Source organism: Callorhinus ursinus, unplaced genomic scaffold (assembly GCF_003265705.2).
Source record: "Callorhinus ursinus isolate GAN/ISIS: 27379988/994484 unplaced genomic scaffold, GSC_fseal_2.0 scaffold3, whole genome shotgun sequence".
Taxonomy (NCBI): Eukaryota; Metazoa; Chordata; class Mammalia; order Carnivora; family Otariidae; genus Callorhinus; species Callorhinus ursinus.
In genome coordinates, this window is record NW_027397065.1 from 27,310,252 (window position 1) to 27,324,465 (window position 14,214).

The 14,214-nt window shown below is 48.3% G+C and overlaps 1 protein-coding gene across 4 annotated transcripts in view; it reads right to left on the reverse strand.

The window, feature by feature from the left end:
- Positions 1-2,255: 2,255 nt before the first annotated feature.
- The window catches only part of MCC (MCC regulator of WNT signaling pathway), a 387,205-nt gene continuing 375,246 nt past the window's right edge, over positions 2,256-14,214 (reverse strand). For 3 of the 4 annotated variants that reach the window (XM_025866893.2, XM_073889303.1, XM_025866894.2), the window contains 2 exons: positions 6,568-6,690; positions 2,256-4,624 (listed from right to left, as the gene is read on the reverse strand). In XM_025866893.2, the coding sequence (XP_025722678.1) occupies positions 4,444-4,624; positions 6,568-6,690 (304 nt within the window). In that variant the 3' untranslated portion in view covers positions 2,256-4,443. Of the gene's footprint in view, positions 4,727-6,567; positions 6,691-14,214 lie in introns of all 4 variants that reach the window. The other variant, XM_073889298.1, reaches the window with a different exon arrangement.

Here is a 14,214-nt window from a genome sequence, read left to right on the forward strand (position 1 = left end):
CTCAGATGCAGTGTGAGAGAATTTATCCAATATAACTCTTAGTCAAAAATGCAACCATTGTATGTGAGACAGTCTTCCTCTATACAGGAATTGGTAAAACAAGAATGCAGGTACAGCTGCTTTTCAGCTTGGTTGTATTTTAACAGCCGTCGAGTGCTCAGTGATGATAACGGTGGCAGCAGTCAGCATTACTTAGGTAGTTCTGGGTCCAATTCTAAAAAGTGAGTGCTTGGCAGCTGAAGACACATATCTATTATAACTTCAAGGGTGTGAAACAGGGAACTTCAGAAGGCCACAGATTCATAGCTGACTTCAGCCTGGCCTACATAAATACAAGGTTTCAATGAAACAGAATAGGATTTGGATAAACCTCAGAAATAGGTGGGCAGCAAGTAGAGTTTGTATCATTGCTTGTCAAATAGGCCATTCCACATAGATAAATAGAAAAATATTTGCTCTATGACTTTTTTTTGGAGTTTTTTTATACTGTGGTTCTACAAAGCTGCAGGAAAAAACCTCGGCAACCCTGTAACTGCACCCTAATTCAATTCAGTGCAGAAATTTCACTTATCAGAGAATTCTCTCCCTTTTGGCCTCCAAAAATGTTCTATCGCTGCTGCATCTAGAAATACAGGAACGGCTATAAACCTAGCATGATCTGTTCGCTTTACATAGTTTTACAGAGGAGACGTAACTCCCAGTTAGGCGTCTGCTAATGGCTTAAAAGTTTTAGGGATCCTTTGGCTGTTTTCTGTAGTCTGGATGTCTTTCTCACTAAACATATGAACGTGACACCCCAAACTCTCGAGAGCTTTAAGATAATTGACAGAGTTTAAAAATAATTGCAGGATAACTAGTGGCCGTAGAACACCTTTAGAAGAGAACAGGCAACTACAGAGGTTCCTAACTCATGCCAGTGGCATAGTCCAGTCCAGATGAGGTAAAACTATGGGGTGTTTTTTTTATTATAATCGATATGCAGGTAGGCACTAGGAGATTTTCATACAGTTTCAGGTTTTTCTTAGGATGAGGCTAGTAAGGATTTTACTACTTTAACAGTTTTTGTGGGTTTTTTTGTTTTAAGATTTTATTTATTTGAGAGAGAGAATGAGAGACAGACAGCACGAGAGGGAAGAGGGTCAGAGGGAGGAGCAGACTCCCCGCGGAGCAGGGAGCCCGATGTGGGGCTGGAGCCCGATGTGGGGCTCGATCCCGGGACTCCAGGATCATGACCTGAGCCGAAGGCAGTTGCTTAACCAACTGAGCCACCCAGGTGCCCACTTTAACAGTTTTTAAGAAATCATATAGGCTCTAATTTGGTCGCCTTTCTGGAGTAGTCAGAATGTCAAGGCTCTCATTTAAAGTTCTCTGAGATCCCTGTAAAAGTATTGCTGCAGGCTCAGAGGAAGACTTAGCAACAAGTGCAAGCATCTCAATGGGGAATTAAGCAATTATGTTTAACTGGCACTTAATTTTTTATTAACCTAACATTCCAGTTTCGGACAGCTTGGATATTAACTTCAGAAAGCTGACATGCTTGTAGATGAGCGTGAATCTGAAACAGTTAATTACCTGCATTGGCAATGATGAAACAGCTAGTGTACCTCTGGGGCTGGAGCAGGAGAGGAGGAAGGGCTTGATCAATCTCAACTGTCTGATCACTTAAGATATTTAATCATAAATAACTTTCGGTATTAAGTCTCCAAGAGGAATCTTACCACCTGCGAGTCCATAGCAGTTTTGGTAGCTGGTGCAGACGGGCTTTGGCAGAACATCAGATCAATTGGTAGGCCCACACATTGATGCTACTCCAGCTACAGACGGTCTCTTTTGCCTATCATTTTTACCTTAATTCAGCAGTGGGAAATACACTGCAAGGGAACTGTGAAATGGATCCTTTCTTCCCATGCCTGCTTCTCTAAGAGCTGAAGATGGAACAGAGAAGATGACTGCCTAAAAGAGGTAACTACTGAGGGAGGTGGAAAACAAAAACATGGAAGTCTGAAGACTTTTAACCTCATACAAGTTTAATCAGTATCATTGTTTACCTTTGATGGAGAGGTTAATATAAACCAGCTACTATTTAGAAAGAAAAACTCAGGTTATAAAAAAAGTCTTCAGGTACCTGCAATTATTTAATCAATGTGGTTTTAGTGGGCCCCACAATTAGCATAAACAAATGCCTGTTGGTTCACCTTCAGCAAGGATCTTGTTTTAGGGAGTATTTGAAAAATACAAGGAAAGGAAATCAACTATTTAATTGCTTGTTTTTATTCCACACATTTATGAAAGTAACAGTTTTTCTGGGGAAATAGTTTTCACCCAATCACCACATATTTAAAAGTATTATCTTGAAGCATAAATTCAAAAGGAGGCCAGGTAGGGTCAGTAATACCGGGGCTTATAATGGAGGAGCTGAGACCTCTTAGGTCTGGAAGAGTTACATGACGCTAAAAGGGTGAGTTTTCTTATAAGCTGGACCAAGAATGGTAGACAGAAGTCAGCAGACAGGATTATATTCCTGTGTCAGCTATACTTTTCAGTGTTGGTGAAGAAGAAAGCTGTTTTGATGTCTGTTCAGTCACAAATATTTCCCCTCGGCAAACTGAAAAATGGGGAAAACCAGTATTTTGTCTTTTAAACTTTTTTTTTTTGCATATAACTTTTTCAGTCACATTTTCCTTATGACAAAATGAAACTTTATCCAAAGAGTAAAAATTGATTAAAAAAAAAAATCACAAGAACCAACTTTGACTAAATGGAAGATCCATAACAAACAGGAGCCGGTGGGCACTTTCACAGTGATCAAACCAGCCAAAAGCTGGTCCTTCCAGACTGGCAGTGGTTTTTTTGGTTTTTGGTGACTTTTTTGGGAAGATGGGCAGCCTTACTGCTGGCCTAAGAAAGAAGGGTGGTTGCTTTTGGGATAGAACTGCTCGAACTGCTCTGCCCTCCAAGGTGGTGGCTGGAGTAGCCTTCTCCAGTGCAAAGGCAGCTGAGGAATTTGTATCAGGTTGTCTGAAAACAGATCTTCAGCTCATGGACATTGGAACTCTAATGTGGTGACCTGGTTATGAGCAAAACTGTGAACTCTTGGGATATAATTCCCAGGGGACTTCGGGTGGATCTTAAAGTACTACAGAATGAAAGGCAAGTGGTCCTTTACAATGTTATCAGTGTAGGGTAACTATAGAAGTGAAAGACAGAGATGGAATAATGAATTTAAGATGGAGGCCTTCCTGAAAGAATTCAGGTACTTTGGTCCTGGCCCAGCCCTGTCAGCATTTTGCTTGAAATTTAACCTGTTTAAGTACCGTATACTAACCTCCACTTTGGGGGGCGGGATAAAAGGAGGTCTCAGCGACCATTCCTTTACCCCCTGCCTTTCATAAGAGCAGGAGCGAAGTCTTGAACTGATGGTTCCGTAGCCGTCTCTTAAATAGGTGGGCTCAGCCTGCAAAACATTCTACTCAGTGTCCTGCCTCTTGCCCTTAGAGAAATAGAGGCAGGTCCAGAGCTATGTATGTACTCCTACGGGTGAATTTTGGTTCATGCACAACAGCAGTTATGTGGAGCCCTCAGGTGGGCAAAAGTCCCCTGCTCTTGAAGAAACTCCTGATAAAACTTTAGTTCCACTCTATGTATCAACAGAACCATCTCAGCTCTAAGTCTTGGCTTTAATAAGGCTCCACTGGAAGGGAAAATCACCCCAGTCAAAAGAAAGTGCCCTTCCCAGCGCTACCTCCACAGTGAGAGGTGAAGTGCTCATGCTCCCAAAAAGAACTGTTCAGGGCGAAGCCCTGGGGTTGCTCTACCTGTAACTTCGAGTGTATCAGGGACTGTGGCCCCTACGCACCATCACCTGTCATCCGCCTCTCAGAGCACCTCTGACTGACAGCCTGCGTCTCAGAGCTGGTACGTGGGTCTCGAAAACCAAAGCCTGGTTGCAGTAAGCAAATCAGCAGTTCTAGAAGCTGAAGACACCCCCTCCGCATTCCCACATGTGTCAAGGGTTTGTCCCTGAAGGAGAAAGACAGACAAGAAACTGGGGATGTCAGAGATCCGGTCACCACCAAAAAAAGAACAGAACGGACGGTCTTCTAAAACAAATGCCGAGGGTACCACTGACGCACAGCCTCTGGAAAGAACAGGCTGGGGAGGGGCTGCCCGCGCTAGAAGCAGAAGCAAGGCCTGCTCTTTACACGCCGTCTCCAGGCCCAGACGGGGAGGAACGGGACCCTCTGGCTCCAGTCCACTCGGGGTCAGCAGGCCACTCGTCCGCGGCGTGGAGTCCACGGTACTCCATTGCGCAGGTGCTGACCTACCTGCTGGCCTTCCCTTTTGTCTCTCCCACCAGGTGCTCTGTCTCCCGGGGCCCTTCTCTCCCCGGTGACCTGCTCAGGTTCAGCTTCCACAGGCAGAGCTTTGGTGCCCAAGTGCCGATTAAAGTGAAGTTTCATTGGTGTGTGGCCTTGAGTTCTCCTCCTCCAGCAGAGCTATTCTTTGCTTGAGCATCCTCACTTGGGTCTCGTGTCTCTCCACCATGGCCATCATCTGAGACTCCAACTTCTTCAGTTTGTTTTGATGCTTCTTCTTGGCCTTTTCATAGGCAGCCACCAGGTTGCTGTGTGGGAGCAGGGAGGAGAGGGAAGAGTCATCTGAGTAGTGTGGAGACACACCCTGTCCTGTCTGCTGGGTAAGCAGGTCCGGAGAGGTCACTCAGCCTCTAAAGAATAGGAAGTCAAGTATTCAGCACTCACGGCCATTCACCTGTTGGCTTAACTACAGGTCGCTTCCCTGCTGGAGGCTTGTCCCTAATCTGTTAGGAAGGGTGTAAACCAACGACCCAGACTAGCCACATCCAAAATAGGTAAGAAAGAAAAGGCAGCTGAATTTCAGAAGTCTGTTATTTAAATACAAGTGATGAGGGGTGCCTGGGGGGCTCAGTCGTTAAGCATCTGCCTTCAGCTCAGGTCATGATCCCAGGGTCCTGGGACTGAGCCCCTCATCGGGCTCCCTGCTCGGTGGGGAGCCTGTTTCTCCCTCTCCCACTCCCCCTGCTTGTGCTCTCTCTCCCTCTCTGACAAAGAAATAAAATCTTTAAGAATAAATACAAGTAATGAGTCTGTCGTTCCACGGCTGCCTGCAACAGATGGTCCAGCGTAAGTTACCAGGAGTGTTCTCAAGCCCTGCGGTCTAAGAGACCCCACCTAGGAGGAGGGAGGCTCCGAGGACTTCTCTTTACGCTTTGGGCTGGTGGGATTCAGAGCACAAGGCCATCAACTCCTGCTGCCAGCCGTCAGAACATAGGCCCCTCTGAACTGTCTCCCTGAGAGCCTGGTGGGGAGAGCAGGGGAAGAGCCCAGGGCTGGATAAGCCCTAATACCTGCTCTGGTCCAAAATAGCAGCCCAGGGCGCCTGGGTGGCTCAGATGGTTAAGCGTCTGCCTTCGGCTCAGGTCATGATCCCAGGGTCCTGGGATCGAGTCCCACATCGGGCTCCCCTGCTCCTTGGGAGCCTGCTTCTCCCTCTGCCTCTCTTTCTCTCTCTCTCTCTCTCTCTCTCTCTCTCTCTCATGAATAAATAAAAGTTTTTTAAAAAAAAACAAAACAACAAAATAGCAGCCCAGTCCCTTCCATGTACAGTTAGGTCCTCCAAGTGTGGTCTGGAGACCGACTCCCTAGGTTCCCAAAACCCTCTCAGGAGAGCGGGCTTGGACGCCCTTTACCTCAGCTCCACATGAAGCTAGGTGTCCCAATTTATTCCACAACAGAATACTGCCTGTAGAAGTGAAGGTGTGAATCAACCAGACAGTAAAGAGATTTGCAGATTGTAAAAACCGTGCCACTTTTCTATCTTTTTGGAAAATAGTTTTTTTAATAAATGCCAATGGTATTACATGTTACCAATTTATTACTATTCTTTTGAATTTATTTTTTTGGTAAACAAAAACTTAGAAAAATTGGTCTTGGTTTTAGTTTCTAAGCCGAGATTTATCAATAGATAAGTAATTTATAAGAACAGAGTTCTTTGGGTTCCTTAGTTTTTTATGAGCATAAAGGGGTCCTGAGCCCAAAAAGCTTGAGGCTGCGTTCTTACGGAAGTGCCCCATAAAGTGTTCCACCAACAGGGGCACCTGGTCAGCTTCGTTGGTAGAGTAACTCTTGATCTCGGGGTCATGAGTTAGAGCCCCACATTGGGGACCAGAGTTTACTAATAAAAGCTGTTGCTCATATAAAAGTTACACAGCCAGTTTTCTGTTTGGAAAATGTTGGCTTAAACACCATCTTTTTTTTTTTTAAATTTTATAACTTCTCAGAACCTTTATGGTAGGAATTGTTAAAGGGACCTTAGTATGCTGCATTTCCCAAACACATCTGGCCCAAGGAGAAGCCTTTACTGAGCATGTCTTAGTTTCCTATGGAACACTGGGAAATGATGCCTTAGGGAAGGCCAGGACTTGGGGTAGGGGGGACGCAGGCTGGTGAGGTTCCCAGCAATTATGGAAATGCCCTTCCTGGTGTAGGAGTCCAGGCACCACCAGAAACCCACAAATGGAGATGTTACCTGTTGGCTCGCTTTAGGTCATTGACGAACTCTGCCGACTGCTGGTGTCGGATTTCACTACTCTTGGTGAGTCTTTCCAAGGCACTCACCAACTCTTGAACTCTGGCCTTTAACTTCTTTTCTCTGTAAGGAGGAGAGACAAAGCACGCCTGGAGTAACTTGACAAGATCAGGGCGGTGGCTGTTACCCTGGAAATGGTGGCAGAGGAGGAAGGTTGAGCTGCCAAGTCAAAGTCAGGTATGAAACAGAAGGTATTCGAGGTACCTAGAGGTCCCCTCAGGTCCAAAACATCTCACCACTGCATTCCTGAAGGCTGGTAAGGGCCCTTTGGAGAGCTCAGATCGCAGTACGTGTCACAAAGGAACAAGACAGAAGGTTGTAGCCATCCAGATACGGAATCAACCAATCTAGAAGTTCCTTTGCCCTGTGGGCCTATCAAATGCTCACGAGTGCACCTTAACCACAAAACCTCCTTTGGGTTCCACCCCCCTCTTTTCCAGGAATGCTAAGAAGTATCTCTTGAATCACTGCTTTGAGAACAGAAACCTCTGGTCTGGGCCCCTACCTTGGACAAGTCTGCACTCCCTGAAATCAACATGATCCTACTTTGTAAAAACAAAAAACAGTAGTGATAGAGGGAGTAGAAATTGATACTCATTTTCTTTTCTTTTTTAAAGATTTTATTTATTTGACAGAGACACAGCGAGAGAAGGAACACAAGCCGGGGGAGTGGGAGAGGGAGAAGCAGGCTTCCCGCAGAGCAGGGAGCCCGATGGAGGGCTCGATCCCAGGACCCCGGGACCACGACCTGAGCCAAAGGCAGACGCTTAACGACTGAGCCACCCAGGCGCCCCGATACTCTCATTTTCAAGGTCCTTGGTTCCTCTTTAAAGTACTTAGATTTGCACTTTGACAACCTCCCTCCCCCAAGCCTTCGAGTTCTGTGGACTCTTTACTGCTGGGTAAGCCGAAGTAATTGACTTAGGATTCAGTTAGGGGAGGTTTCTAGTGCCCAGTGCACTTCCTGTCTTCCTCTGATTACCTCGAGCATAAGACCTGGGCAGGGAAACACTCATGAGCACCCTCCCTCCAGAGGTACCCCTGTCATAGGCACAGTGTCACTGCATCGTCAGGGCCCTGTGCAGCACAAATCTCACATGCAGCACAATCTGATCCGTTATTTGTCAGACAGACGGAGCACAAGAAGGGGGAGTGGGAGAAGCAGACTCCCCGCTGAGCAGGGAGCCCGATGTGGGGCTCCATCCCAGGACCCTGGTATCATGACCTGAGCCAAAGGCAGCTGCTTAACCGACTGAGCCATCCAGGGGCCCCTGATCCGTCTTTCACCTCAGCAGGCACCCCCCACTGGCATGTAGGCTCTCAGGTGGCAAAGACCTTACCCAAACGTACACCCAGTGTTGAGCACCACGCCTGGGTGACAGCTTCTCAGTGGCAACAGTTGTTAAAACAGTGTAGGAATAACTCCCTTGAAGGTATCTTTCTGATGGTGCATCATGAGAAACAAGATTTGTGGAAGAAATTCCTCTGCAAATGACTGATGAGTGTATGAGGAATGTACATGAGCACAGCTGTTTTGGAAGGCAATCTGGGAGGATATAGCAAAATAAAAAGTAAACCTATTCCTTGATGAGGCAACCTGATTTCTAGGAATTTTTCTTATAATATGTGTTGGTGTATAAAGACACATGAGGGGATTACAGCTGGGTTCACTTAAGTATTGGTTACAACAGCTAAGAATGGGAATCAACCCGGGTACTGGTTAAATTCCGCAAGGTTATAATGGTTCTATTGAAATACTCTGCAATTATTTTTAAAAAGCTCAGATCAACAAGCATTGGCATGGAAAAGTGTCTGATACATTGTCAAGTGAAAAGGGTGACTTCTATTGGAGGCCACTTTTGCAAAAACAACTGAAAATCTGAGTGTGAAGGGCTGAGCTACTCTTGAATGGCTGAGCTACTCTAACAATAGACCAGAAAGCTAACACCCCCCCCCCCCGCCCCCCGCAACAATGGGCGACTCCTGGAGTGGGGCTGCCTGAAGGCTTTCATTTCCTGCTTTACTCACTTCTGCATTGCTTGAAGTTTTTAGAATTTTGTATGCTTTTTTTGTGAAATCTGTGAGAGCCAGTCTCAATTGTTCTGCTTCCTGTAGGAGGGCTAAGGGGGTCGACCCCCCACGTGGAGGGCTCTCAGATGTTCAGATGATTCGGCCCTTCCTGGCTTTTCAAGTATCTTTTACATTTCTGCCTCCAGCTACTGTGAGCACAAATGAAGCTTTTCAAGCTCACTAATGAAAGAATTGCAACACAAAAATCTACTCCTGCTGTTGTGAGTGAAGATGGAGGAGGAAAGATCTTTTTAAATGAAACTTAACAACCAGCTCTAAACCCAAGGACTCCTGATTCCTCCGCGAATCCTCCCACCCACCCTAAGGAAGCCTGAGCCTCAGAGGAATTCCTGAGGAATGTGGGTCTCTCCTGGGCCCTAGCAGCCACGAGGAAATCTCACATCTGGTTGCATTTCCTACTGAAATCCAGAGAGGGACCATTTCCTAGCAGAAGTGTCTTGGGAGGTGGGGCCCTGTAGACAGGCCTCTGTCGCTGAGGGAAGGCTAGGAAAACAGGAAAGAGTTCTCCCCCTCCCCTTGGACTGGTAAGAATCGGGAAGGGGTTATTTGTCCTACATTTTGTTACTGTTTCGAGTCTTTTCTTTTTCATCCTAAAGTTGATTAATAGTGTAAAGGGAAAAAAAGAAAACTGAAGAGAATTTAAAATGTCACCATGAGCTCAGTAAATTCAAAACAAACCTACCCGCGGCACTACCCCTTCCCATCCCCCAATTCCATCCACACCGCTGCCCCACCAGCCGAAAGTACAGAAATCCCAGCCTCACCACAAAACAAACGGTTTCTTTGCCTGATACCCAGGCCCCTGGGAGACTGGAGGGAACTTTCTGGACCTGGCAGGCTCCAATGGGGGATGGAACCCAGGAAGACAGGAGAGGCCCTCAAAGACCCTGCCCAACCCCCTCCGGGTGGGGAGCATGCTGGGAGCTGAGAACTGCCCCCAACAGTTCCCTGGGCCGCAGGAAGGAGACCGAAGTGCACTTGTTTGTACAGTGTCCAGGACAGACCTAGGATGATTTATTTAATATAAAGATGAGGCCAAACCTCAAACCTAAACCTAAAATGTGTGTTACTTAACCTGTTTTCATCTGAGTGAGGCCTCCAGTGAGCAACAGCTCATGGACTGAAACTCTGTAAACCACTTTGAAGGACAATAAAAGAGGACTTTACCCTTCCTTTTGACCTTAGTCTGTACTTTTTAAGTTTTTCTTTCCAGCTTATCTCGACTCAGGCAGAAGACCAACGGGTAAAGCATCCCCTTGAAGGGAACCGAAACCACCCGCTCAAAAGCAACAGGGTTATAACCAGCACTTGTCACTTTCTCCATAGTATTCACTGCAATCTATATTTAATCTAAAAAAACATCTCCACAGTGACTGTATCATATCACCCTAGTTACTTCCTTCATGGTCCTCACCAGAGTCGGCCAATACATTCCTCTTTTAGCAAATGCAGGCAGCAGTAACAGTGATCTCGAAGTCCTTCACAGGGATGGAATGATTGACTTCTCACCACAACCCTTGGAAATCAGTACTATTCGTATTCCTCGCATTTTCTAGATGAGGAACTCAGGGCCCAGGTAAGAGACTTGCCAGTACGCCCACGGAACTGGGAGGCACACCAGGGGCTGTGTGCAAGCCGGAGCTCTTGGGCAGCACCCTGCCGTGGCTCATGGAGGCGTGGAGCAGGTGCTCCAGACCTCTAGTGAAGAGCACATCTGTGGCCCCGACGAGGAGGCGTGCCCAGGTAGTGATGTTCCTCAGGTCCTATGGGGGAGCGTGGCTGTATTTGGCAGGAGTAGCAGCAAGATGATCATGACCATCCATCGTTTTGGCCCATACTTTCCTAGGACCATGGTTCTCGCCCGGGAAATGCAGCTGCGTGATCATAGGCACGCTCCTGCCTTTGCCTGCGGGGTGCTCTCCATCACCGTGCTTTTATGAGATCCCAGCTCAGGCCTTCTCTCCAAGCTTCTGGACCATGGAGGGGATGACGGAAATGCACCGAGATCTCAGTTACCCAAGCTACGCCCATCTCAACCCTAGGGGTGAGCCCTGGTTTTTACTGGTGCCCTTGGGGGCCCTGGCTCTAGAGCTCAGCAAGTTATTTACATGATCATCAACTCATTAGTGCACTTTGTCTTCCATTAACATCCATGTGCATTTACAGCATTCTAAGCACAATTTCGGTTATCTGATTGCCAGTATAAATCAGCCAAATATGAAGAATCAGCAAGTGGGGGCACCTGGGTGGTTCAGTTGTTGGGCGTCTGCCTTCGGCTCAGGTCACGATCCCAGGGTCCTGGGATCGAGCCCCGCATCGGGCTCCCTGCTCAGCAGGAAGCCTGCTTCTCCCTCTCTCTCTCCCCCTGCATGTGTTCCCTCTCTTGCTGTTTCTCTCTCTGTCAAATAAATAAATAAAATCTTTAAAAAAAAAAAAAAATCAGCAAGTGCAAGTTTAATGAAACAGACCTTTTAAAATACTGGCCTGACTACCAAAATGATGAAGATTTTGCTGATCTTTTGCTCACTGGGAGCTCCTTCTTTTAAAGGACCCCAACTAATTCCCTTTTCATTTCATTCCACTATTTGTATGGCTCAAAAACGTTAGTAATCTGTAGCTGCTGCTAAGAGGGGTCACCTGGTGCCATCTTTTGTCCTCTCATGGATGCATGTTTCCTACAAGTCTGGAAGATTTCTAGAACTGGGCAGGTATTTGTAGAACTTGGACATGGCTTTGAACTGAGGAGGCTTGTGGTCAGCACCTGTGGGGCCACAGAGAAGAGCAGAAAGGTACACAGTGGAGGCGACAGGAAAGCTTCGGGAAGGTGAGTGTTCTACTGGAGGGGATGAGAGGAGGGGTCCATGGCTTGAGAGAGTCGGGGGCACGAAGTGAAGAGCATGCTCCTGGAAAGATGAAGTGTCCAGAAGAACTTGGACTATAGGTTCCGTACAGGAGGAACATCTGAAATGTGGGCTAGGAAGTCCACATTCACACGATCTGGCATGCCAAACCACCGAAGAGGTCTCTGCAGAGAGACGCAATCAGAAGTGTGCTTAAAGGTGTACTTGGTGGCAGAACGCGGGGTGAGCCATCAGGATGCTACCTCCAGAGTCCTGAGGAGTTGAGGGCTAACTTCAGGAGAAGACAATGCAAATGGCCACGTATGCCTGGGATTTTAAGGAAAAAGACCACCTCTGCTAACAGGAGGCAGAGGGAGGAGACTGCAAAGTTGTAATCCTGAATCATCAGCAAAATATAATCTGTATTATAAGTAAGAATTCTGAAAAAGGGGCCGATTTCAATGTGCAGGAGGAGACAGATTCGAATTTGTTTTGGAAGTGCTGTTTTGAAGTTCTAGCATGGTATTTGGGAGAAATGTCCAGTGGGCAGAGAGAAAGGCAGCTGAGAGAATTTAGAGACCATTTAGAAGGAACAAAGTCATCCAAGTTGAGGTCATATACGTGGATTAAGTCACAATCCCCACCCAAAAAGGACTCTCTTTGCAGGGGGTGGTGGGTGAAACGGGGAGGGGAGGCTGGAACCAGGGAATGAGAAGCAGAGCAATGATGTGTTCTGGGACAGAAGGAAATTCAGGGCACAGGAGCCAAAGAAACACCAAACAAACCCATGTTGTAGACAGGGTAGAAGCACACTGATGTGAGCACTTAAGAGTGTGAGGTTATGGTGTGAAGGCAGGAGCCGCAGCTGAGTCAAGTCCCCTAGAGGCACAAAAGAGAGCAAATGGTCTGGGATGGCTCAGGGTGGGAGGGGGCCTGTGCTAGGAGGTGAGGGTGGAGAGGGGGGGGGGGCGGGGGGGGGTCCAGATCACACACTTGCTAAGGCGTTTGGACACTGCTGCGAGTCACTGGAAGGCTTTAAGTAACAAGGTGAGCTGGGAAGGATTCTAAAATGGCCCTACTTAGTATAGACACACTTTCTCCCGGTTACTCAATCAAAAAACGAATCTAGGTACCTGTGAGAGAATTTTGCAGGTGTAATTAAGGCCCCAAACAGCTGATCTTAGATAAGGAGATTATTCTGGGTAGACCTGACCTAATTAGGTGAGCCCTTAAAAGGGGCCGGGCTCCTCCTAGAAGAGATTTAAAGCAGGCAAGGGATTTGATGAGTGGGAGGTTCTCCTTGCTGACTTTCGGGATGGAGGGGGTTGTGCAGAAGGTATGTCAGAGGCCTCCAGGAGCTGAGTTATCACACGCCAACAACCAGCAAGGAAACGGGATGTCAGCCCTACAACCACAAGGAACTGACCTGCCAAGAGGCAGAAGGAGTTGGAGGCAGATTCTTCCCAAGAGCCTCAGATGAGGACGCGGCCCTGAGCAGAGAAGCCAGCCATGCTGTGCCCAGACTTCTGCCCCACGGACGCTGGACATCGTGGGCTAACGAATGGGTGTTGTTTCCAGCCCCTAAGCTTGTGGTGGTTTGTTACACAGCAGAACACTAGCACAGGGTAACCATCAGATCTGCACCTTACAAACACTTGGTGAGGCTGCAGGCCCGCGCCCTTCGCTGAGCCCTGCCACAGCCCACTTGCCTGTTCTTAGCCAGCTCCAGTGGGAAGGACTGGCCGCCTGGCTCTGAGACTTTTTTTCTTGGCTCTTGGGTCACTCCTGCTGGTCGCACGTGTCAGGGCCTGCTGTCTGGAGCTCTTCGCCTCCACAGTGACTTGCACACTGGTGCCGACTCTTGCGCCGGGGGAATGGGGGCTTCCCACGCATCCCTCTCAAGTCCGAGATACTGCCTCCTGCCTGCCCCGTCCTGCGTGGGCCAGCTGCACGCCCAACAGGGGCACGTCCAGGTCCCCCAGATCTGGTGTCTCATGACCCCACCAGTCAGGTGAGGCCCGCCTGCCCCAGAGCGCTCCTTGCAGAGATGTGACGTGCGGCCCTTCTCCAAGCAGCGGTGGCTTGTTAACTCCCCGGAGAGAGAAAAGGAGGTCTGTGCGCTCCTCCGCTTCAAGAGTCAGCACATCTGGTCCCTGGACAGAGTGGCCACTCGTGTGTGGACTGCCTTTAGGCAGCATTTTGCAGAATGATCTGGTATACACGCATGCACAGGTGGTGGGTCCCAGTTCCTTAAAGGGCTCAGCATGCCCCCCAGCCGCCTCCCGCGTCTGCACGGGGCTGTGGAGGAGCTGGAGCTGGTTCCGATCGCCCACTGAGCGGGGTCCTGCCGGGTGCACGTGGAACCCTCTGAGGTGGTCACCGTGTCACAAGCCCCCTCCCAACTCTCCTCTGTCCTCTAGCACTGAAGGGCATCCCTACCTCTTCCCCAATGTGACCGGGGGTCTGTGTGTGTGAGGAAGCTTGCCCCCTGACCCCCGGCACTTCATGTGCCCTCAGCATTTGGGAGACAGATGCACGGTCATGTACCGGCGGTATGGTCGCTCCCGTTTGCCCAGACCACGCACACTACAGTGGACAGAGTCTTCAGCTGAGCCCACACAAGTGGGTTCAGCTCACCTCTGTGAGCACCACTGCC